The 25,281-nt window shown below is 39.8% G+C and overlaps 2 protein-coding genes across 8 annotated transcripts in view; one reads left to right on the plus strand and one right to left on the minus strand.

The window, feature by feature from the left end:
- Positions 1 to 2,531: 2,531 nt before the first annotated feature.
- On the plus strand, positions 2,532 to 19,273 carry SEC22A (SEC22 homolog A, vesicle trafficking protein). Of its 6 annotated transcripts, none has more exons than XM_083841343.1 (9): positions 2,532 to 2,662; positions 3,562 to 3,631; positions 5,173 to 5,404; positions 7,367 to 7,570; positions 9,585 to 9,748; positions 11,010 to 11,204; positions 13,791 to 13,909; positions 16,468 to 16,533; positions 18,125 to 19,273. In XM_083841343.1, the coding sequence occupies exons 4-9, from the start codon at positions 7,389 to 7,391 to the stop codon at positions 18,323 to 18,325; spliced, it is 927 nt and encodes a 308-aa protein (XP_083697469.1). In that variant the 5' UTR covers positions 2,532 to 2,662; positions 3,562 to 3,631; positions 5,173 to 5,404; positions 7,367 to 7,388; the 3' UTR covers positions 18,326 to 19,273. The 6 variants fall into 6 exon arrangements, with proteins under 6 accessions (XP_083697469.1, XP_083697473.1, XP_083697468.1 ...); XM_083841342.1 differs by having other exon boundaries at positions 2,618 to 2,760; XM_083841344.1 differs by having other exon boundaries at positions 2,621 to 2,750.
- ADCY5 (adenylate cyclase 5) overlaps positions 18,436 to 25,281 on the minus strand; it is a 221,056-nt gene continuing 214,210 nt past the window's right edge. For both annotated transcript variants that reach the window (XM_083841338.1, XM_083841339.1), the window contains exon 21: positions 18,436 to 25,026. In XM_083841338.1, the coding sequence (XP_083697464.1) occupies positions 24,898 to 25,026 (129 nt within the window). In that variant the 3' untranslated portion in view covers positions 18,436 to 24,897. The remainder of the gene's footprint in view (positions 25,027 to 25,281) is intronic.

Genomic DNA, 25,281 nt, shown 5'->3' on the forward strand with positions numbered 1-25,281 from the left:
TTAAGAAAGATATAGAAAAAGTTGGCAAGGTCCAGAGAAAGGAGCAACAGAATTATAAGGATGTTTGGTAAACATAAGTTGTGGGAAAAGATGAAAGGCTTTGGATTTGATTAGTCTAAATCAGAGAAGGCTAAGGAATATGGTAGAACTTTTCCCCATAAAAATGGGTTACAAAGTGGATCAGAGATCTGGTATATTCCACACCCACTGGGTTTTTAATAGTTTAATTTGCTACAAAGAAAGCTGAGGTAGAATTTTCTGAGTGACCTTTAAGGGTCCTTTGGCCTCTGTGCCTCTCCTGTGACTCCATCACTGGAGCACAACCATTGCCATCTCCTCAGGTTGGGTATTTTCCCTCTGGGAAACCTTACTTAGAAACCGTGCTTAAACACTGTATAGAGAGCCCACGAGTTTATCCTCCCTACCTCTAGTCATCCAAAACCCCAGCGGATAAATGAGGCTGCTCCTCTTGGCTCCCCCTGTGGTGACTGAGGGGCAAAAGCAACAAACAGCTTCACAACGGGCAATTTTGATGAGAAAAATCCCATCCTAACTTGTCTCGGCTGTTGTTTTATCTCCAGCTGGCTGATGGCACATTAAGCAATCACAGGCTTTGTTATTTTGCTGCACCCATGAAAAGGCTCCTCACTGCCATCTCTGAGGATTTTGACACCACAGGGACCTGGCACCACTACTCTTCAACCTCTGGTGCTGTCCATACCCACTTTTGTACTCCTCTTAATTTCTTTCTCTCTCCTCCTTTCCCAACACCTACATTCCTTCACTTGACTTGCCTTTGTACTGACTGGATTTACTTCTTACAAATCTTACTTTTATCTCTTGCTTCAGCTTTCCCTAATTTATTCCCTGTGTGGTACCCTCTAACAATGTTTTACTGCTTCATTGTCTTAGGGGAGCCAGTGGGACAAGAAAAAAAAGATATTTAAAATGTATCTGGCTTGTTAGCCATGCAAATTCTTAAATAACAGGTATGATTTAAGTTCACTGTGAGAGCTGGAAGCACTCGAGCTGTAACTTCACTTCTGACTGCCACTGCCTCCCTCAGTGACCTTGTGAAATTTGTTGAACCTCCTGGGGCCAGGTTCACCTGAAAATAAAGAACATTACCTTTTTTTTTTTTTTTTCCCTAGGAATGTGTTAGTATTAACTAATAGATGTGTATATAATTTTTCAAGTTCTTTTTGTATAAATGTAAAATGCTTGTCATTCTGCCTTCAAAGCATTTACAAATGGTCAGGAGAATTTTAGGGTTGAAAGATAAACCGTTCACAAGAACTAGAAATACTAAAATGACACACGTATGCACTTATCACAGACCTTTAGGCTGCCTCTAATTAAGCAATCACTACTTCTCAGCATTTGGTAGATGCTATCATACCCTGTTGAATTGTGTAGCAGCTTGTAATGCTCTGCACTCTGTTTGTACAGGATAAGGACTCTAGAAATTATTTAGATTAGTGTATTATCTTCCTAACATACACTGCAGTTGTGCCTCCTCAGTCAGGATTGAGATGTTCCTGTGCTCAGCTCTACAGAAGCCCAGCAGGGACACAGTTTCTTCCTGGCAGGCCAAGATACTAACTTCAAGTAAGTTGCAGCACAAGCAGTGTATGGCAGGCTGCTCACCGAGCCATTTTACCACCGCACTGGGCACCGGGCTCACACCTCCTGCCTCAAGGCCGGGGCGAGAGATGGTTTTACCACAGCACTGGCACCTGGGGTTGCTGTGGGTGTCCACTTACAAGTGACGCTGCCTAGAGAAGGCAGACTTGAATTTGGAGAGCGTTCGTGTGTTTTGGTGCTGCCCTGCTGGCCACCTTGCTCCGGAGTGAGGCTGAGCAGAACCAGAAAGCCCAGAGCGTGAGGCACGGTGCCTATACCTGGCACTATGCAGTGCTGCAGCCACTTGTACAGCTCAGCCAGCAGCGGATGGGGAAATTAAAGGGTGTTAGCAAAGAAACAGGCTGCTTCCCCTGGAGATCTGAGTTGGCAGACTAAAACTGCATGGTACGGCAGGGAAACAGTAACGATAACGAGTAATGGAGAAAAATGTTCTTGTGTTGGTGAGGAAAGCTTTAAAATAGGAGTCTCACTTTAGGATTGGTAATGGGATTTTCCATTTTCGTATCGTCATTCAGAGTCATTTGACTGTTATTTGACTGGGAATGCGCAAAAGGAGAGCTGGTGACACCTGTGTCGCTTCTCCCTGCCCCGCAGGCTCACCAGCCACTCCGCTGGGAGGGCGCACCCCAGGAACCACACAGTGCCAAGCAGTGCCACGTCCCACAAGCCTTTATGAAACTGAGTGGAAACCAAGGCTTTATTGCACGGCGACACGCGAAGAGCACAACGCAGCCCCCGAACGGTTCGGGCTTCACGCCATCTCGCAGACCCCACGCCCGCCCCGTGCAGGGCCAGCCCCCGCCAGGCGGGGCCGCCCCAGGCCCCATCCACCCCGCGCAGGCCCGGGCCCGGCCCCGGCGCGTCGCCGTGGCAACGCCCCCAGCCCCGCCCCGGGGAGCCGCGGCCGCGGAGCAATGGCGGGGCCGCGCGGGCGTCACGTGAGCGGCGCTCCCGCCGCCGGCGGACGTGGCCGGTACCCGGCGTGCAGCGCGGCAGCGGCCGCCGCCACGGCGCTCCGGTGAGGCTGCCCGCGGGGCCTGCCGCTGTTGCTAGGCAACGGGGCCTGCTCGGGGCCTGCGGGGCCTGGTGCGGCCTGGCCCGGCCCGGTACGGCCCGGTAAGGCCTGGCCCGGCTTCCCTGGACCCCGCGGCCCTCCGCTGCCCGGCCAGGCTGGGTTGAGGTGGCGGCGGCCGGTCGCGGTGGGTGTCGTTAGGCGGGCTGGGTGCTGGGGGGGTGAAGGCTGCCGCCCGTGAGGTGCCTGGGGCTGCCCTGAGGGCCTGGAGGAAACGCGGGGACCGTGCCCGGTTGTGTGGTGCGGGGGTAGGTGTCGCGGGAGGCGGCGTGCTGGCAAGAAGCGCCTCGGTTGTGGGGGTGCTGGGGGCTGTCAGGGCAGGAGGGGCTTGCTGTGGCTCGAGGGCTGCCTGCAGTGTCTGTGGGGTATCTGTGGATCTGGGCTGATTTTTAGATCAAATGGAGGTGACTGCCTTCTCCTAAGAAGTTACAAGGAGACCTCGGATAAGTGTAAGGCAATTATTATCAGATCACTAATTGGAAGATCAATTTATTAGCAGTACTGCTATATATACTCTTCCTAAGGCTTTTACAGATGCTGCCTCGGGACCAAGTGCCACCATGACATGCAAATAAATTAGATAATAATTGCATCTCTCTTTAAAAAAAGTCATGGTGAGACAGGCTCTGTTTTCCATCATCCGTCTCATGGGAAGAAATGAAGCTGCAGCCACACGTGGCAGCTCCTGTTTGTGAGAGCAGTGGAGGCTGACGTGTGTTATATTGGACTGTTCTGGAGAGGGTGGAACAGCACCAGGCAGGCCAGTCGGCTTCTCCCCTTTCTGCGTGGGGCTAGGTTTCTCCATGTTTTTCTTTTTCCTGAGTTCTGCCAATTTCCATTTGCAGGAAGGGCTGTTGAGTGTTGGTGTGAGGGCAAATCAGTAGACTGGCCAGAAGCAGATGCACACAGGGAAAGGTAAGAACAGGACAAGCACAGAGGGATGCTTCTGTACCAAACTCTCCCTATCATTCATTGTCTGGGTCTCATAATCTCCCCATCCAAGGGGAAGTGACTTAGTTTCAATAACCTGTGTAGTTGTGAACTTTTCCAGTTGCCTCTTGAATTTGCATAGCATTTTGGCATCAGCAGTGTTCTGCGGCGAGCAGTTCCTCTGGCTAACTGCATGTTTTGTGGAGAACCGTGTAGGTTACCTGTGAGCCCAGCACTGCTCGTTCGCTCAGTTCTTGCACAGAACATGGTAGCAAACCCAGTCCCTCTTCATTTCTCCGTACCTGTGACGGATTTATAGGCCGTTTGTGGTGGTGGAAGTGTAATATTCAAGTGTTCAAAGGGTATAGGCTTTTTTTTTTTTGAGGAAAAACTATGGAATTTGTAATGTTAGGGTGAGTTCATACCTGCAGTTTTGAATAGATGACTAAAAACCCATTTAAATTTAGTTCTAAAACCAATCCCATATCTTTAAAACTCTTTCTTCAAACTCCGTGTCAGTTTATCTCTTGCTGCCTTGTTTGAAGTGCTGTTGTTTTGAGAAATGAGTAATTTTTTCTTTTTGAAGATTTGTTAAGCTTTTCTTCTATGTGAATGCATTTTCAAGTGAGGCTGAATGTTGTGTTACAGTGTATGTACTACATACCTCTGTACATACATGTGATCTTGAAACCAAAATAATACTTCTAGTAACTTCATTTCTTGGGTACCTTTCTGATTCTGCTTTAAGGAGGCTGAGAAAGAAGTATATCTTTTCACTGCATGTTTTTTTTTAAATGACAGTAACAGAAGCAGGTTATCTGTTGGTGTTAGACACCATTTTTCCCTTGTGTGATTTCATAGTACATGAAGAGATCTGGCAGGTTTTAATGGTGGCCTGTCTTCTCTAAAAGAGTAATTTCTCTAAATGTGAGTTCTGAAGAAAGTAACTATTTTTATTCTAGATTTATGCAAATATTTATGGGAAAAGGGTCTGAAGTGGTCTTTATCATTCGCATTGTTGCCCATGTGTATATCCGGTTGATAGTGACACTTGCCTTGTCCCTAACTGTGAAACAACTCATGTTAGACTGAGCACTGAGAATCCGAATGCTGTGGAAATATAGGTATGGCTGTGTGGTGTTACCTTCCTAAAGTGTTTGGGTTTCTAACTGAGGTGGATTATAAATTTATTAAACTTAGTGTATGAGGTGAATCGTAGGCTTCAGAGTTAAAAGGCTACATTATTTAAGTTAGTAGCATACTCTGCAAATGGATACATGTTTGTTCCCATTGTAAATGGCTGAAGTAATGGAGATTCCCTAGCTTCTCTTAAGGAATGTAGAAACACTTAAATATTTCTGTTATTCTGTTTAATTTTTTTTTGTCGCTTGAGTACATCCGAATAATCTCCTCGGGGTGTGTTCAGGCCTTTCCTGTAAGTATGACCTCACAAAAAGAGCTTAAAAATGTTGTTAGGCAGTAAATATATTCATTATTTTTTTTTCTGTTTGTTCTTATCTCATCAGATAGCTCAACATGAACTATAATGATCGAGATCATTTAAGAAGTGACCAGAACAATATTTTTCCTTCTGAGAGCAGGCAACAGGATTCCGAGATTCTTCTGCAGTGCTGTCATACTCGCTACCTGTTCCTGAAATAGGACATGGAGTTATGTTCCTTTCTTCATGTTAGGTGCTAATGAAGTTACTTGCTTCATCAGAGGAAATGCAGATTCATGAAATTCCATTTTGTGCAAGTAAGTTAAGGAGGGGAATTCTAAACTTTGCTCTCACGTTACTGTTCTTATGTTTATATTGATGTAGCTCCCAGAAGTCCCTCCCAGAACTGGGCCCCAAATTTCCAGAATGCTTACCTCTAGGAAGTCCTGAAGGTGTTGTGTCTTCTGGTTGGCTGCTTTTTGTTGGTTATCCTGCTGATCAAAGCGTTATGTACAACAGGGAGTTCTCTAGGGATATGGGGAAAGACAAGCATACCTTATAAAAGCCCAAAGGCACTCAGAAGACTACAGGCAATGGTGACTTGTGCCGCTGTTATGAATTTGGTGGGAGGCTGATATGCTGTGGAAGTAGAACCAGAAGGGTGTTCGTTTCGAACTTACTCAGCAGACTTGTTGCATCTCAGAGCAGGTTGAAGTTTGCTGATTAAGCTGAGTTTCTTAAATCAGAAATTACAACATGGAATTAGTACGTGTGTCTTTCTGAGCTGTAAATGTACTTGAAAAAACGGACTATCAATTATTATTTAGTAAGTATCCCTATGTATAACCTTTGGGGGGTGGGAAATTGGAGAGGGGAGAGTTCAGGGGAAAAACAGCTATTTCCTTTCTTTTACGAAGAGGCAGTGCTATTTGGGGAAAAGTTGGATTCCTAAGTTTCAGAATACAGTCCTTGAGTTGCTGGGGCTTGTAAAGCGCCGTTAATGTCATGGTTTGAAAGGTGCTATAAACATGTCAATATTGTGCGCTAAAGCATATTTCAGCTGTATTCATAAATCTGTTTTCCATTTCATTTTATGACTATATGAAACTTCAGGAGCATCATCTGAGGGAGGCAAAAACTATTTTTTTCATAATTTCTGAAATGATAGGTGTAGTAAGTGGTAGGAGTCAGTAGAGCAGTGTTAGAAGTTGTGTAAGGAAGTGTTTGCAGTTGGCTTCATATAGATTCTAGCAGTTCGCCCACTTGTCAGAGTAATCAGCCTCTTAAAATAATCTGCATAGAGCTTGTCTTGCTAAATTTTTGGGTGTTTTGTTTTAACATAAGATTTGAAGAACTTGAAAGTTTTAAATGTGTCTTCTGTCTTGAAAGACTGTCTACAGGCTAGGTGTTTATGCTGTTAAATGCTTGCTAGAATTTTTCGCCTTTTGTGTGGGAAATGTTTAAATACACTTTTTTTTTCTTTAGGAGGCTAGGTTTCACAAAGCTTTATTTGTTATGCTTTGAGAATGATAAATACTGGAAAAGCACATAGGCTTTGCAAGTGCCGTTTCAACCTGCCCAGTATTTGTGTAATACTGATAGACACATTTTGCAGATTTAAAGAGAGAGAACCAGATAAAAATGAAACATCTCATGTTTAAGAAATTCTGTTGTAATTTAGGAGAGCTGGATTACGTTTCATGCTGTCTGGATTCCTTGATTTCTTATTTGATAGTATAAAAGTTGCCGAAGTCTGTGTTTGTCAAAATACTTAAGCAGTAATACAGTTTCACTGAAAGAACGTCAACACTGTTACTTGATCAGGAGCTGGATAAATTTTCCATTTGGCATTTCTTTGTAGTAAATGTTTTTCCTCTCCAGTTATTGTTCTTGTTTGTTTGCATGTAATTGCTGTCTCGTTTAAAAACAAAAAAAAATAATTAAAAAAAAGACATCATGAAGAATGTAAGTACAGTAGTGCTAAGGCTAAATAATAGTGTATCACCCAGGATTTATGGTAATTCAGATTAAAAAATACATATTTGAAAATGTGACACTAAATTTGCTGCTACTTTGTGTTTCACATAGACTAATGGATCCTATTTTGTTAGGGCTTCAATCTGAGTTAAGTTTGAAAATTATCCATGTGTCCCATTTTAGGCTTCAGCCAGTATACAGTTGGCACAGGTTGGTTAATCACAGTTAACTCCTTTGCTTTTAGTTTTACTTCAATTCTGATTCAACTGTATTTCTAAGTTTATTTTATTTATTTTGTTTAGGTTGTCATTAACTCTGTTGGCAATGTCTATGATTTTATCTGCCTCTGTGGTCCGTGTGAGGGATGGACTCCCACTGTCTGCATCTACTGATTATGATCAAAGCACAGGAGTGCAAGAATGTAGAAAGTATTTTAAAATGCTCTCAAAGAAACTTTCTCAGCTTCCTGATAGATGTACTTTGAAAACTGGGCACTATAATATAAAGTAAGACTTCTCTTTTATGTATTTGTAATATCTGTGTTTATATCTGTCTGTAGTTTAAAGTTAACAGTTGTACGATAGAAATGATTAATCAAAGTAAGAGTAATTCTTGGCAGTAGTTGTGTATCAGAAGTTAAAAATTGAGAATTTGTAGAGAGATTGAAGCCTAGCCATACTTCAGTGAAAATTCTAGTTTGAAATAGACAACATTTTTATAAATACTGAAGTTGTTGACCTACTAGAAGCATTTTTATTAATTTCAAAATTGTTTTTCACATGCAAATCGTCAGACTTGCTCTTCTTCATGCTAGTTCAACTAGTATTTGTTTTCTCTTTTTAGTCTACACAAATTTAAAAATTACCCAAATACATTTATAACCCAGTATTTTTGAAACCTCGTGTATGTTGTTATGGAATTAGGCCCTACGGCGCTTCTGTTGTAACTTCAGAATTTCTGTTGATTTCGGAGAAAACATAACCTAAAAAAGAAGCGTAACATGATAATTATTTCATACTGTGCTCTCAGTAGAGGCAACGAGTTGTGCGTCTTACTTTTTGTGTCTTCCTACCTTTTCACGCCTTGGTTGTGTCAACAGTTTTTTATCCCGACTGGCAGCATGTGGAGTCTGAATCTAAATAAATACATTGATGTGAGTTTGGTTAAAAACATGCCGTGATTTTCTATTCTCAGACAAACTATTCATCTTGTTCTCCCACCTTTCCGTGGTCCTAGAAGGTTTTCTCCTCAGCCTTCTTCATCTCCCATGTGAGATGCAAGTGTCTGTCGTATCCCATATGTATGTGTGAGTGTCCTGCGTTGCTCAGGATCAGGGCCAGCACAGACTAAACCTTGCCAGTCAATGTTTCTTTGATTCCTTGTGTCAGTGCAAGAGCATTCTCGGAAAAGCAGTTTCAAAGTTTGCTGACGGATCAGTTGCAAGAAATTGTGCATCCCTTTGTTTTAGTAGACTTTTTAATTTGATTTTCATGCTTGAAATTAATGTTTTCTGTATTCTTGTCAGCTAGTCTTTCAGTGCTTATTACAAGAAAACATGGTCAATAGCCGTGTGTTTTACCTGGCTGTTGAATGGTAACTTCTAGTTATTTCCATTTGTTGTTTTGATGTTTTAAGATGAGTTGAGGTTTCCAAGGCTGAACACTTGATTTATTTTAAAAATAAGTTCCCAACTATCATCCGCATTTTCTTGTTTAAACATCATGTCAAACGATCATTCTGTAAACACGAGTAAAGACATTACAAAATGTGTACGTAGTATCAGTACTGCTCTGAATTTCTGTTATACTTCCACATTGCACGTACAAACACAGGGCAAATGTAGGTTCTCTTTGTATAAGTAAGGAACAAAAAGTAAATATTTCCTGTAATACATTAATGTGTTGCATCATTCCTTTAATTACCTGTAAAATGCGGAACTGCTATTGAAGAAAGTCAATAGTTAATCTTTTTAAGCCTCACCTGTATCTGGCTTGTAAACTGACTAGATTAAAAAAAACTTTGGAGAATGAGACATAAGGCTTAATCAAGAGGTTTTTATGACTTACCTTTGTGTATTTTTAATAGTGTAAGTCTTATATGTCAAGATCTTGAAGAAATTTGAATATGTGTCATGAAAAAGTGAAGTCTAATGAATTGTCTAAATGCAATAGGCTTATGTGTATTAAATTCTGAATTTGTATTTGCCATCTCTGGTCATCCTTGCTCTCTCTGGAGAATGAGGTGTTTGTTACTTTTTGGATCAGTTTTGTGTCGTCCTAACGTATTTTAACAAGAACCACCTGCCCCTCTCTGCTCTCTGAAAATAAGCTTTTGCTTTTTGACTAAAACTAAATTAATTTTCTACTAGAATACCATTTGACTTTTCAGTAAGCATTAATTCTTTGCTACCCCACAACAGTTTTTTGCTTTTCTGATTACAGAATACAAGATCAGACTAGTGAAGCTGTGTTACCCAGATTTAAATTTGAAATTTTGATTATTTTTTTTTCTCAATTACAGTTTTATCAGTTCTCTGGGAGTAAGTTACATGATGTTGTGCACTGAAAATTATCCCAGTGTCCTGGCTTTCTGCTTCCTGGATGAGCTTCAGAAAGAGTTCATCACTACCTACAACATGATGAAGACAAATACTGCTGTCAGACCGTACTGTTTTATAGAGTTTGGTAAAGATCTGATTTCCTTTCATGTCTGTTCTCATACTAAGATAAATGAATATTTAAATAGATGTGCAACTTAATGTACACAAAACAAAACTATGCGAGGCAGTTTACAGCTGTACTTCAGGTGGATTGAGAATCTTAATTAACTCCCATTAGGGTCAATAAAAATATACTTCTTTGGGCATTGAATTAGGCTACTAGAGTTTTATCCGAACTTGTTTATAGTCTTTCTGTTTATTCAGGTAGGTTTTTGTTTAAGCCTTGTGTGACCAAATCTGGAGTTTGGCTTCACCTAGTTAATAATACATGGAGCAGTTTGACTTCATACCTGTTGAAATACGTAACCTGTGAAGACATTGAGCTCCATTAGTTTCTCAAGCAAAATACTGCAATTTCATGTTGGCTCTTAGGTGTGCTGTAGTTTTTGTTCAGTACATGAAAGGGAGAGATTTTTATTTGTCTTAGGATATACTGAGGCATTTAGTCCTCTGTTACGCAAGCTCCAAATACAGCTAATCTCGTGTATACCAGATAACAGCTGTTATGGATTCTATTAATATCTGTTGCTTTAATACTACACAGTTATTTTAAGTATTCTTATAAAATGCATTAGACTAAAACAAACTGCAGTTGTAGAGGAAATTATATATAAAACTAATATAAAGGAAATGACTCAGTTTAGTTAGTTCCTGTAATTCAGTCAGTCCATTGTTAACAATTTTTGTATGACATTGTCTTCCTTATAAATATTTCTTTCAATCCTTTTTGTATGCCTTTGTTTTACTAGCTGTTAATATAGAACATAGGTCTACTGCAATCTTTATATTTGTATAGTATGATGATATATTTTCTCAGCCTGAATATTTTGCAGTCACATTTCATGCCAAAGTAAGTTTATACTTTAATGCAGTTGATTTTTTTTTATAAGGATATTTACTAACCTATCAGAAAAGCCAGAATAAGTGCAGTAAATCCATCGTATTAGCAGTTCATTCAGTCTCATGCAGTGAAAAGTCATTAGTTTATTCACAGTTATTAAGTATTTAGATTTCTACAGCTTGATTTTTTGACTGCAGAATAAAGTAGCACATGATATATTAGTCACAAAACAGAAATGGTATTAGAACGTTCCAAGCTAAATGTAATCATTTCAAACAGTGTATTTAAATTTGTGAAGTATGTAGTACATAAAGCTGCATGGTTTAAGATTACTTAATTAACCAAGGTCCATAGGGTTATAACTTTTATTTTAAATTTTACACAGATAATTTCATTCAGAGGACCAAACAGAGATACAACAACACACGTTCTTTGTCAACAAAGATGAATCTTGCTGACATGCAGACAGAAATCAAACTGAGGCCACCTTATCAAATTTCCCTGTCAGAACTTGGCTCAGCTAATGGGTTTGCACATCTATCTGCCGCAGAGTATAAGGGGACTGGTAAAATATCTGCAGGTAAGTTTCAGACTTTCATATTTGTATCCTTAAATGTCACAGATGCAGAGTGCTAGAATTAATCTTTCTTTTGACATTATTTCTTTTAAAAAAAAAGTTTTTCATTGTGGTGTTCTTAAAGCATAAAAAGGGCCTATTCAATGGACAGGTTATTGAAGGGAAAAATAACCACATGAAAATAGGCAAAACAAGATGAGCACTTAACATAATCCTCTTCTTTTTTTTTTTTTTGACCTCTTAATATTTATCAAAATTTTGATTGTTTCTGCCCAGTGAGATCCAGTGAGTGCTATGAGTTAGAGAGCAGCTGGAGAGAGGGGCATTGCTTTAGGAAGCATCTGTGAAGGTGAAGTTCCAAAGAGCTGTGGTGTCTAAAAGAACTATCCTCTAAAATAAGTGCTGTGTGTATGAGGTCAGTGATAGCAATTTCATGTAAACTTTTCGCATTCATTTCAGTGGTCTTGAATTTTTTTTTTAAACTTTAATTTACCACGTCGGAGGTGCATGTGGCATTGTGTGGTTTTTAACTGAGGTAAAACTTTAGCAGGGTTTAAGGTTTGTGGTATTAAGTGAATGCTCGGAATCAGTTTGAGGCCCACATTTAGATGTTTCCCAGCATGCCAGAAAACTTGAAACTTCCCAAATCCTTGCTTATCCTGCGCAGGCACATACCAATGCCACTCACTTTACAGTGTCAAGGTGGAAATTGCAATTATAAAGCTAAACATTTGCTAAAGTCTTTCATATAAGAAATCAGCTTAATTTTGTGCAGGTATATATTTTTAATAGGATCTCTTTACTGCGGTATCAGCCTAATTACATTGCTTATCCCTAAGGATTCCTTCAGAAGACTGAAAACTACTTTCTACTAAAAATGAGAAACAGAATTGCTAGGGTGCCCTATCTGTACTGCCAGGGCCTTGATCCTGAGAATTCTAGGTGCTATTAAACAGTGTAGAAATAACTTAAATTTCAATATTTACTACTTAAGAGTACTAGAGATTCTGGAAAATTAGGAAAAGAAAAGTGTGAAGATATTTAAATTGTTTACAGGAGTAGAATCTTTTAAGCAGTACCGTACGTACCTTTAATCATCTATTGCATGCTGTTTTGAAAGGTTTGTTCCTTCCCATGCATCTCTCTGTTCAGTTATCCACTCCCTTCCTTGAATTGCTGTAGAAACTCACCATCCATGGGCTGTGCATTATGAGAGGTTTGCACTTTCCTCCTCCTTCAGATCTTCAAATTTTAGATGCTATTGAATAACAGTGTCTTGAATGTGACTGTCTTTTTAGCAAGTCTGCTAATACTTGTGTAATTCGTCACTGTCATTGCTTCTTTCCATCCTTGAAAAGAACTCTCTCTGGATATTTACTACCCACTCTGCTGGCTAGACTTGAAAGTTTCTCCTTTGCTGAATGGTATGCACATACCATAGATAACTGTAACGGAGTGATTGTTCCTAGTAGTATTCCCCTAAGTTCATTATTAAATACAGCACAAATGAGCTAACTGAACTCATTTTGTTTTATTTTTAAGTTACTGCACACTGGTAATCGGACAGCCCCGCCTACTTATCAGTGTGAAATAGCTTTTGTCATTTTTTTTTTGTTTGTTTAGTTTCTGTAACTTCATAAACTGGAAAGCCTTTTTCCTGGATCTGTTCAGTGCATACAGCCAGGATTGACACCCCCCTCTCTATTAATGTTACGGTTCATTAACGACATTGTTCACATCTTTACACTTCGTTGATTTGAACAGAGCGATTTAAGTATGGTTCAGTAGTCCTGTTGTTTTCCCAGTGTTGCTTGGACTGTTTAGAGTTTTGCATTGTTTTTTCATATTTTCGCTCTGTTATTAATTATGGAAAGGGACAGTAATGAGCAACATAAGCAACTGTTATGTTCCTGTGACCCGAGATAAGCCTGAAGGAGTTGCTGTGCAAAGAAAGTATGTTTTTAATTTTAACATATTTTGTGAGAGACTTCTAAGCAGTATCTGGAAGGTCTGTACAAGGATGTAAGATTGGTATTAGCTGTAGTTTCAGAGCAGTCTTCTTTGGTAGTACTCATTGGCTGTATTTTTTTTTTTTTAAGTTAGGGGAATGTAATAGGCTTTACCTCATAGTGTTCCATTCAGTGAGCAATCTAAATAAGTCTTGATAATTCTTCTAATGCATTAGTGTTAAGAAAAATGGAGGTTGTGAGAGGAGCTCTTAAGTATGTGACTTATTACCTGGCTACTAATTGTGGACAAATTTCACCAGCAAGTGCATCATTTGCCATTGATTTCCTGGTGTGTTTAGGCAGCTTTCAGGACCCTACTGAATAAATTGGATGTATTGAGTTAGATTAATGTAATAAGACAGTTATGCATTGAAGAAAAACATGCTTTAATTCCTTTCCAAACTTGGTGTTGATATATTTAAAATGTTTCTTCTTTAAGAAACAAAATTTTGTTTTGGGGTTTGCTTCAGTTACCTCTTGAAATAGAAGACACTGGAAAAAATGAGATTTGATATCTTTCTGTATTTCTTAAGGTATTGCTTTGACTTCTGATATCTTTTTTTGATCTTTCGATTTGCAGCTCCTCATCAGCGTCTGGAACCTGTCACTCTGCCAGGGATCGTCTCATTTGTACTTAGTCTGTTATGTGGGGCTTTGAACTTAATTCGTGGCTTTCATGCCATAGAAAGTCTCCTGCAGGTATTGTATCATGTTTATGAATTTAGCAGTTCTGCATCATCATAGTTATACTGTTATCTTAGAAGTGCTTGCTATATGAGCTGAGTCTTGCCAGTTTTATTTTCACAAATACTGTCTGTGAGGTCAGACCTTTATTAGTGAAACTCTTCCTGCGTATAATCTAGGTATCCTTCTTGAGACTGATGCATCATTCGTTAAGGCTGCGAGTTGCAAAAGCAGTGGAAGGTGGGTGTCCAACTGCCTCCCTAGGTACCTTGGCAGCAGTGATTATGTGAACATCTTGCTCTTTTCTCTAAAGTTATGCCAGGATATGAAACAATCTTAATAGATATTATTTAAAAACAGTTCTGAGAAATGATGGGAACTGTTGAAAATCTGGCCACATGTTTGGAAAGGTCTGTGGAGAAGGGATCTTTAAAGAGATTTAGGAAAATCCTTTTTTAGAAATGCTTTTCTTTCTGCTTATTTGTTCTTAATAAACCTTCTTAGACAGAGTGCTTGTTTCACTCTGTTCTGAAAGGATCAGCGTGAGAGAAGCTGTTGGGTGATTTCTTGTTTCCAAACAACACAAAATAAAAAAAAAAAACACAAAAGTACCACCCCTAACCTTCAAACATTTATTTACTTACCTGAACTCTGCTCTTACCCTCCCTGTAGACCTTCAGTTTCTTTCTATGCACAGAATGCTTGTGTATGTTACTATGAAAAAGATTTACTTAACATTAAACAGGTTTATACTGTTGTGCTGATGGCTGTAGAAACTAAAAATTCCATGGAGGTTTTCAGAAAGAGAAGGGAAATCTTCCTCCTTGGCCAACAGATAGTGTTTTTGTATAAAACACGAGGACTGCAATGGGTTTGCTAGCTAATGGAATTTGTATGGAAGAAGGGTAAAGAAGATGACCTTTATTCCAGTAGTTTACGTAGTTATTAAAATGTGTAAAGATTTAATAAAAATTATTCTTTGATGTCTCAGCATCTCCTGAAGACTAATGAATAGTAGAGCAAGGTTAATGAAAGCATTCCATGTGAAGGCTTCTATTTTTTCAAAAAAAAAAAAAGTGAAAAATAGTGAACATATCTTTACATTATTCCTAGATATGATTTTCTGTTAGCATGTTTTTCTCAGTTTATAAATGGGATAGAATTTAAAGTACCCTCTTGTAAGAATAATACTGAACAGAATTCTGCGATTTTCTTTCATGGTTCTATAACTTGGTTTTTGTTCTTAAAAAAAAAAAAAATCAGCTGCAGAAGGGTATGCAGATGTTAGATTAATGCGTTTGACTGATGATAGGGCAGTCAATTCATTTTATGCTGTATGCTGTTGCATCTGGAGGTAATAGATGGCAGTACAGATGGAAGAGTTTTTTTCCTTCTTTCTGACAAATGATGCACACCAAAAATCCATAAAGCTTACTTTATATCTTATGGGTTTTTCTAAAACAGAAATAATCCAAAATGTGATTAATTAAACTTCTTCTGAAAAGTCATTCAAAAACTTCTCTCCTGAATTACTGTTCCCTTTATAATCAGTATTTTACTTAGGTGTTAGAAAAACTCTGTGATGATGTGTAGCTATACTGCAGCAAGTATCTCTGCCTCACTGCCATTTCACGTGTGTGTGGTTTAGGAATGTACTGCATTGTGCCGGTAAGTTTGAGGTGCAGACATACCCACTTTTCTCTAGTCAGCATTGTAAACGGAAATGCTTCACACTGAACACGCCGAGCAGTAACAAGTTGTAGCTCCGAATGGATTGCCTTCTTCCCAAAGTGAAATCTGCTGGCAAGGGGGGACTTTGGCATGAGTACCCATTGTTGGCCTGGGAAAGTTTTTGACTGTTGCATGTATTTGTTTGAAATGCAGTTAGAATATCACAGAGTGTGTAGGTTTATTCTGCTTAGCTATAAAGGAACTGAAAAGCAACCTGTTTGAGTAAGTTGGAAATCATGTTGTCGATTTTTTTTTTAAACACACAATGGAAAGTTCTATCACTTCAAATAACTTTTTCCATATTTTCCTTCAAGAAAACTGAATTTTCTAATAATCTGATAAATTTATGTTTTGTTTGCTCTCATTTCCACTGAGGCAAAGGTGCCTGCATTATTTTCTGTGTAGAATTTTACCACACCCTAGTGGCCAGTTTGTTTCCCTTTTGCTTTGTTTCCATTTTGTGAAGCTGCAGGAAGGCACAGTTCTACAAAGTTGATATTAAAGGCAGTTAATTTTCAGAGTCATCTGCAGAAGGTAAGTCTCCAGTGTTAGAGCTAGGATTCTTCTAAGGCTTCTGAAAATCTCAGTGTTAGTTATCTGCTGTGAATAAACATTTTCATGATTTCAAATCAGGTTCCAGATCACAGTGGTTTATTAGAGATAAATAAGCAATGATGAGTGCTAATTTCTTTGGATTAGCCTATTATAGGGATTCTTATAAACCTCTCTGTAAGACTATTTTAACATGTAATAATGAATAACTTTCATGCTGTATGTGTTTGGTATATGTTCAATGAAACATTGGAAAACAGCTGTGGTTGCTTTTTGTTTCACTTTCACAGAACGAAGGTGAAGATTTCAGCTATGTTATTGCATTTTTTCTTGGAACAGCGGCTTGTTTGTACCAGGTGCGTTCTTGTGCTTGCATAATTCACTCGTTTAGAAACATCACTCAGTCATGCATAAATGTCATGGTGTTTTCCTAAATGTCACGGATACTTGAATAGAGTGGTTATCAAAATAATTTCTGCTCTATTTTAATGCATCGATCATAAAATATCATACTGTAGACTCATACAATACACTTTCTGTTGCTGACATTTCTTTTGAGTTAGTTGATTGAGTGATACAGTGTAGTTTGTCTGCAGAACTTTCAACCAATGGAGATTATATTGTTTCCTTAAAGCAATATTTTCCTAGTTTAAGTGGATCTAACCATCTGACCAAATGCTTTACTGCTCTTTTATTTGGAAGGGTTTGAAGTAAATACAGTAATACCTAGTCACTACAAGCAGTAATTTTCCTCTACTTCATACATTATCGTGCATCTCTTTCATTTTCAAATCTTTCAGCCACTTCCCACTATCTCGTTCTCCTATCTTGTATTTTGTGCTTACATTTCACGTCTGCAGGTTTTCCATAAAGTAACCCCAGTAAATTGTATCATTTGGCTGAAAGTGTTCAATGCCTTGGCATTTTCTGAGGAACATAAAATATTAAAATAAGTTAAGTAGAATTTCTCCAACACTAATAAAAGATAGCAAATGCTTAAGAAGAACACTTACATAGTCTGATGATGAATGCTGTTAAAAATTTGTGTGAGAATAGTTATATACTCTCTGGGAGCAGATTTGGATTACAAAGTAAGCCCAAGTGATGTTATCTACCTGGAAGCACAGTAAAAGCTTTCTTTGGCAGATGGAAATTGCTAGAATCCAGAGGGGGCAAACTTTTTTTTTTTAGTGGAGGTCAAAAGGAAGTCGTTTGAATAATAGGAGAAGTAAAAGTAATATCCACAAGAAAGTACAGGACAGCTCTGTCCTTTTAGAGATGAAAAGAAAACTGAGGCAAGAGACTTGAGCAGATCTCCTCTTGCAGTAGTAAGAAGGTAAAGGGTAGGAAACCGGGGGCAGTCCAGATGTTCCGTATTACACCACAGTGTGCAGAAACGGACACTTTAAACACAGTAGAGTTAAGTAGAGTTGTTACGCATTTCTCTCAAAACGTGATCGGTTTTGTACCACCCGAGGAAGGGCAGTGGATGTGTGTGGACTTGTCTGCATCCACCAGTTAATCCTCTGATTAACTCTGGCAGGATGCTGGGTTTGCAGCTGGGGGATTGCCTTGTGCTGAGTATTCCCCGTTGCTGGGCCCTGGTGTTTTCCCTGTTCTCCCCGCTCCTTCATCTGAAGAGGATTTAACACTGGCTCTTGCTGCTTCTCTGTTGCTCAGGTGGATCAAAGAGTGTATTTTTGACCAGCGTTTGCCAGGAACATCCACTTCCCTTTATCGTGGGCCACTCGTTATTGCAGCTTTTAATCAATTATTATGAGAGAATTGTTGTTGATGTCAGGTACTTTCACCCTTCCAAATTGACGCTGTTCTTACATGTTTAATTTAGGGTTTTACTTTGTTTTTAATTTCTTAATGACCAGAGACATTTTGGTGGTGGAAGTTGTTTTCCATGCAGTAATATGGTTTCTTCTTTCCTCCTGACAGTGTTATCTGTTTGTGTATTACACGGGCTGGAGGAATGCCAAATCTTTCCTGACTTTTGGGCTAATTTGCCTGTGTAACATGTACCTGTATGAACTGCGCAACCTGTGGCAACTCTTCTTTCATGTGACTGTGGGAGCATTTTCTACGTTACAAATTCGACTGCGACAACCACAGGGAAAGTCCCCTGATTACAATGTCTGACAAGTCCTGGAACACTTAGAGGCAGTCTTGTTCCAACAGATACTCTCAGGAATGTAAAGCTGTTCTCCAAAAGAAGAAGCTGTCTGGATGGCGCTTTTTGGTTTTGTTCCTTTTTCTTTTTTTCTTTTTTTTTTTTTTAATAAAGCAATGTAAGATGCCTGTGGACATTTTTCACTTGGTGGTTAAACTTTTTTTTTTTTTTTTTAAAGAACAACCAAGGACACAAAAGAATACAGAACTGGAGGATAAAGAGGGTCATATCATGCAGTGAAATATATGTTGCAGAGAGACTGAGATTGGTGAATTTCACTGGTGGCATGAAAACGCTTCACTCAAAAGTATGTCAATGGAAGGAATGTATAGAGTATGTGTCCTGCATATCATGTAAGCTCTTCAGTTCCAAAATCAGTTTTGCCTTTGTGAGGCAGTAGAGGATAGGGTAAATTAATTAAAAAAAAATGCTATTGCATATTAACAAACGAGATTTGGAATATGTAAGCTACTACATTTGGGAATGTTTTGTTTCACATTGACATATGCATGAATGTTTTCTTAATTAAGACATAACCTGAAACTCCTTGTTTCTGGGGATCAGCTTTTTGGCACCTGTGGCCCTCCATCTAGTGGCATAAATACTTGCACATTTTTTCACCATGATTTTCTATTAATTATCGTTTGAAAGTGATCTGTGTGGGCAGCGTTTCTTTTTAGTAATTGTCCAGAAAGTTCTGCCACTTAACCCAGGACTTTCGCACACTTCCTCTGTTTGAACTGCGGAAAGGTTGAAAGGAAATGGACTGGTGAGTAAATTGGAGCAACTTGTACTTGTTGGACTGTTGTTCTTTTTATATACTTTTAGAAATGGGTGAATGATTAGCTGAAACCTGAAATAAACAAGTGCTGACAGGAAAAATAATAAATCAGTCTGATTAGTTTAAATTAAAAAAACTAACGGGAATATTGTTTATTATTTTCTGGCTTTAGGCTGTTTTGTGCTGGGATAGAACCTCTTTGAGAGAGACTTGTGTTCAAAAGAACCATCATACACTCCTGAAGTTTGTGAACAAACAGCAAACACCTAACATTTACAACACAGAACAGCAGCAGTATACTACCGGCATCGGTTACGTTGGCCTTATTTGTGGCAGTTAGATGATGGTTATTTGTGATGCCCTATAATACACAAATAGATGGTTATAGGTGGGTTTCTGTGTGACCTGGAGTAATGTGAGGATTCTCTCAAATCTTGAGAAAAAGAAGAAGGAAAAAAAAAAGGCTTTAGGAGGTTGTCATGCTGCTTGTGGTGTCAGATTTGGGGACTGGCGGAGTTTTGCTGTGCTCCGAAGTGTTGCTCCAGACAAGTTTCCTGGGGTACTTTGTATCAAAATGTGGTGTGTGCTTCAGTAAGCTATTTCATCAGATTGTGACCAAGAAGAAAGAAGCTAGAGTTCTTCAAGAGGTAGTTTTAGTCAAGAAAATAAGGTAAAACTAAGAAGAAATAGAGAATGAAATTGTAATCCAAAGTGAACGGGAGAAGTTGTATTATGTTCTTCATAATGTCTTGTTTCTGAGACTGGTGTTTGAGAGCAAGACCATGAAGATACCCGGGTGTGCTGCCTCCAGAATTGGTGTTGCAGAAAATGTGCTTTGTAGCTAAGCCTCTCTCCTCCCACTTTGAGCTAGTGGAAAAAAACGCATTTGTGAACGTGGCCTGATATTGTTTTGGGAACCAGGAAAGTGGGGAAGAGACAAAGAGGAGGTATGGATGCAAGCATACAAGTCTTAGGGATGTTTAAACCACAAATACCTTAAAGATCCAAAAGAACAGAAATCAGCCTTTGCTTAGCACAGGGAGGTTTGCTTGCCTTCCCTTTTAATGCACCTTCATGAATGCTGGTCACCAGAAAAGGTGAAAAGCAGTCCTTCACCATTTTAAGTCAATGAAAATTATGAATATTTACTTTTAGGTATAAAAACAGACTTTATCTTGCTCACAAAGTCTAGAAGAGTCCTGACTGTCCTTTCACTTCGCCCTGCTCAATAGGCAGGGGAGCTATTTTTTTGAACCCCTGAAGTACTGCTTCGCTTTCAACTCCTGCTGTTGTGCAGACGAAGGCTTTTCCGTTGTATCACTTTTGGTTTATATGTCAGCAGATAATCTTGTTTGTATTCTGAGACTCCTTCTCTTCCTCCTGTTTCTGAAGATGCCTTTTTGAGGACTGAAGGCTTTCCGCAACGTGTGGAGGCACGCTTCCATTCCGGGTACGCTGGCATTAAGCTAACCGCTGACTAGCAGGTAAAATGAACAAATGCAGCTGTTGGTGCAGCAGAGGACAGTTGTGTCTTTGTTTCTGTGCTTGTTTTTACGGCACTGATAAAAATCCCTCCTCACAATGACAGGTTAGTGTGTGTTTGGTAAAGACGGCTGTTCTTCATCACTTGATATTACTATGTGCTAAAAACAGGGCTTTAGCGTGACGGTAATATCAGGACTTGCTGAAATTTTGCATAGGATGAGAAACAAGATGTGCCAGACCAGGTTAGAGGTGAAACCATGAAAATTCCCAGGGTTTCCTGTTTGCTTGTAAAAATCCAGCATTCGGAGAACCTTCTAGTTCAGCGCTTCCCTGCTGCTATGACCAGATGCGAGAGTTAGACTTGTAGAGATGAATTTATGGGCGGTGAATGCTGTCTTGAGCAACGTGATTTTAGTTTGAATCGCACAAGGCTGCTGGTGGTTGACTTTTCTGTGGAATTTAGTGGAAGCAGAGCCCCCTGCGTGCCGCTGGATGCCCGGTTCCTGTTGTCCTCTCCTGTCCCTCAGGCGCAGGGCCCCTGCCTGAGCAGGGCCGGAGAGGTGGGGTGTCCCTCAGCCCCTATTTCATTTCCAATCCAATGGCAGTGGTCCCTCCAAGGGCAGGAGAGCACCAAGTGTGGGAGCAGTGGTTTCTGTGGGAACTTGGGCTCTGGGGCTGTGCTGCAGGGTGAAAGGAGTTTGAGGTTCGGGTGGGAGGCCTCACGTGGGCCTTTCAGTGGCGCCCTCATGATGAGGAGCAGCATCGGAGCACCTGGCAGGGGCCTGACTGCTGCCTGCTGTCCGCTCTGCTGTGGGCGTGTGGGTTGGATGGCAACATGCCACCTGGCCAAACCAGCGATTAATTTTGCTCATCTATAGGCAAAAATGCAGCTTATCTGTAAGCTGCCACCTGGCTGAGGCTGCACGGGTTTGTTACCAATAGGTGGCAGTAGGTGTTTGTGTCTGGAAGCGCGTTTACAGCACGGTCTGGGGCCAGCTGGTGCCGGGCCTCAAGGCCGCCTCGCTCTCTGCTGTGCTGGCAGCTCTCGGCTGGACCCAGCAGGTCCAGCAGGGCCTGCCCACCACACTGAAAGCAGAGCTCCAGGGGAAAGCGGGACGAAAGGGGATGGTGAGGTGCTCAGGGACAAAAAGGAAACCATAACTCTCTGCAGGAAGCCACCTGCCCGCTGGCTGCCAGGTGGCAGAAAAAGCTGCTCTGCCTCCCCTGAGTAAGGTGCTGTGTCTCCGTCAGTTGAAAAACTCGTAACAGAAAGGGTCAAGAGAATGTAAATTTGTTTGTTTCGGTTTGTTTTTAGCAAGTATCTGCAAAATTGGCCCTTTCCAGCCTGCATCCTAAGCTAGCTCTCTGGTATCTCCCCCACCCCAGCCCAAGCAGTGCTTTTAGGTTTAGCTGGCAGATTTGGGGATTTTTGTCCTAAGCCAATTTTGAATGCTCTTTTTAGCCCTCTCCACGTATGCTCAAACCAGAAGTGCTACTATCCTCAGGAGCACACAAAATTGCTGTTTTGTTTTTTTTTTTTTTTTTCCCCTCAGCTATCCCTGGTGCTACAGTGTGGATTTGTCAGGTGTCCTGAGGCTGATGTTTCAAAATAAGCAGGTACACAGCAGACATGCATGAGATGGAAGCTGGGGGTGTTCACTATGCAGGTGAGAGCTTGAGGAGCTGTAACTGGGTTCTGCGTAGTACCGCTGTGGTCCCAGTGGGCATCCAGTGCTAGCCAAGAGCTGACTTTCTGTGTGCAAACTGGGTGTATCTACACAACTTTCACCTGATCTCCTCACTAGCCAGCTGCATCTAAAATAAAACAGACACTTTACCAGTGAAACAGTGTTTAATATAGTTAAATTACTTAAATAGATTTCAATTTCCATGGGAAATCATAACTGTATCCATTTTTGCAAGATCCAGAGTAAAGAGTGTGTGAATACCCCTTGAAATGATCATGACACACTGTCAACAATCACAGCTAGAGATACTGGGGACTTGAAATTTCATTGACAACACAACTTCATAAGATGAATCAAAAGTTAAGAAGACTGCAGACTTTCATAAAGCAGAAAGCAAACCTAAAAATGAATTTGTGGCAGGGAGGTAATGGAACTCAGTGAGGGAATAAAAGGGGTGGAATGGGGAAGAAATGCGAAATGGCGTGATGCAACTTAAGTATTTTGCAAACCAGGAGGGATGTAAAGGAGCAAAAGTATAGTACAAGGGCAGACTTGGCAGTTTTACAGAAGTCAATATACTATACTTTTCAGAGATGTTTCCTAGTGGAGGGGGGAAGGCAAGGGGCGATGCCATTTAAGCTCGTGCTTAAATGGCTCAATGCTAGGGTTATGCTTAGCAATATGGCAAATTAATTAAGACAGGCCCATGGATTTTCACTTGTTCTTGTTGTCAAGTAGGAAAAAAATAAATTACCACCACAGTGCAATCATTAAGCTGTTAGTACTACAATAATTCTGCCCTGAGAAGAGTGGAAAAGAACTTTATTAAACGTCAAAAGATTGGAGTCACTTTTAGTGCTAGCCAAATTCAATATCAAAACTCTCCCCTCATAGAATATAAAAAATATAGTTTTTAAATTCTTTTCTTTTTTAATAAAATATCAAGGGATTCTTCTTTAATAGCTAAAAAAGGTACATAAATGGTAACAGTGAACTATTCATAAACCCCCGCTAGTGATAAAGATGTCCAACACGATATCAATGGCACTGTATTTTAAGGTCGGTCACCTCATACACACATTTGCCATCAAAACCTCTTTTTGAAGATCGCCTAACTCCTCAAAACTGAAAATATGTGACTCAGTTTAAGTAAGTGCTCACTACAGGAAAGTCAACTTGATGCTGCAGTACATAGTTTTTTGTAATGTCAAATGGCAGTTACAATATCAGACAACTCTCATATCGTCAGGATTCTATTAATCCAGCTCTGAAAAATGCTTTTTTTTTTTTTAAAGAAAAGTTCAAATAATCTTTTTTCTTTTTTTTCTTATAAGAGTTCCTGTTACAGTTAATTAGAAGATTTGCTTAGAGCTTTTTAACTTGCTTGACAGATACCATCTCATTAGCTAAAATTAGTAGGTCCTGTTTCCATTTGTTAAGATGCCACCCTCTATATGAATGCTGCATTGAACAACTGTGTGACTATCTTTTTTTTTTCTCCCTCTTTGGGGTTGTAGATTTTTCTGGATTTTCTTTTTAAAATGCATCTGATCCAGCCTGGAAACTCACCTGTTGTTGTTTGATTGTATAGTGATAATCTGAAAACTGCCAAGTCTGTGTTCAGAGTATTATGCACAAAAAACTACACAAAAGTCTAACAGGTTATATACACCTCCCAACACACCTTGGTGTGGACAGCCTGCCTTCTAATTTATATATAATTTACAAAATATAGAATTTGGTATTTCTGTTAGATCTCCATGTTTTCAATATTACAAAATAAAAAATACAAAAAAAAAAACACAACAAATTTCAGGGGAGTTCCCTTCCCCCCCCAACGTCTCTTGTTTACATCTAGTCTTTCCCATGTAAACTGATATATACCAAAGAAGAGCACAGAAGACTTTTTAATAAATATGTTTGTAGATCCATCTTTCTTTATCTTGATCTTCCCCTTCGCAAGATGTGCCAGCTCCACTCAAAAGAGCAGTCATTTAGCCATGTAAAAGAAGGGGAAAGAGAAGGCCAGAGCTATAACGTCTTTTCACACTAAAACATTAATGATGCCATTCTAAAAGGCCTTTTTGTGTGTTGCAATGGTGGGTATCAATTTTGAAAGCCCATTCAAAACAGCTAATAAAAGCACAGTGGTACACTTCAAATAGCTGGCAGTATGGGATGGAAACATTATGGCAGTGCAAATCCATTCCAAAATAATGCTTTGTAGTGAATCATACATTCCTTCAACCAAGTAAATGTTGTGTTGCATCAATAAATACTTAAATAGCTTCTTGTATCATCCTGTGGTAGCAGCCTTTTTTAAAATTTCCAAATTCTTGTCTTATCTGTGAACGCCGTAGTACGCATCTTTGGTTGATTTAGCACTCAGCCAGGAACAAATTGAAGATGGTTTCTTTTGATTGCATTTCATGATAGGTGGCCAAAGAGTTTGCTGACACCAGCTCTAGAGTCACTGTGTGAAATTTCAACTGCGTTGCATCTGTAAGATTCACTGCCGAAAAGTGATTCTTCTCCGGTTTACGATCTGTAATGCAAATTCCATCTCTGAGCGATGCTGCAATTGGTGCTAACTGACCGGAGGCCCTTCATTTAGAAAGTAGGTGGTCATTTCTCCTTTGCCTTTGACCTTAATGACCCCTCGATATTCCAGCTGGTAGTTGTTGGCTGCTAAAACCTGGTACATGTCTGTGGTTACCTGCAAAATAAACAAGAATAAGCATACGCTTGTCATGCTTTCCACGCGGGCTTTTCATTTGCTTCTGGAGTAGTCCACAGGTAAAATTAAAGTAGGATCAATTGTTTTGTTTCTGAGTTGACTTTTTCATATCAATCACTAACTAAAGAATTGGCACAAGTTACAAAACAAACAGACTTTTGAAGTTGAGAAACTACAGAAGCCACACAGGGTACGGTATTTAAAGAGAACCATATTTTTCAAGGAGGTCACAGT

The sequence above is a fragment of the Anser anser genome (genome assembly GCF_964211835.1).
Source record: "Anser anser genome assembly, chromosome: 6".
Lineage (NCBI taxonomy): Eukaryota > Metazoa > Chordata > Aves > Anseriformes > Anatidae > Anser > Anser anser.

Bases quoted from the DNA above. Each gene is read 5' to 3' on its own strand.
- SEC22A (XM_083841343.1), top strand. From the start codon at position 7,389: ATGTCTATGATTTTATCTGCCTCTGTGGTCCGTGTGAGGGATGGACTC. The intron at 9,749-11,009 runs GTAAAGATCTGA...AATTTTACACAG, and splicing joins GTACTGTTTTATAGAGTTTG to ATAATTTCATTCAGAGGACC. The intron at 13,910-16,467 runs GTATTGTATCAT...TCACTTTCACAG, and splicing joins CCATAGAAAGTCTCCTGCAG to AACGAAGGTGAAGATTTCAG.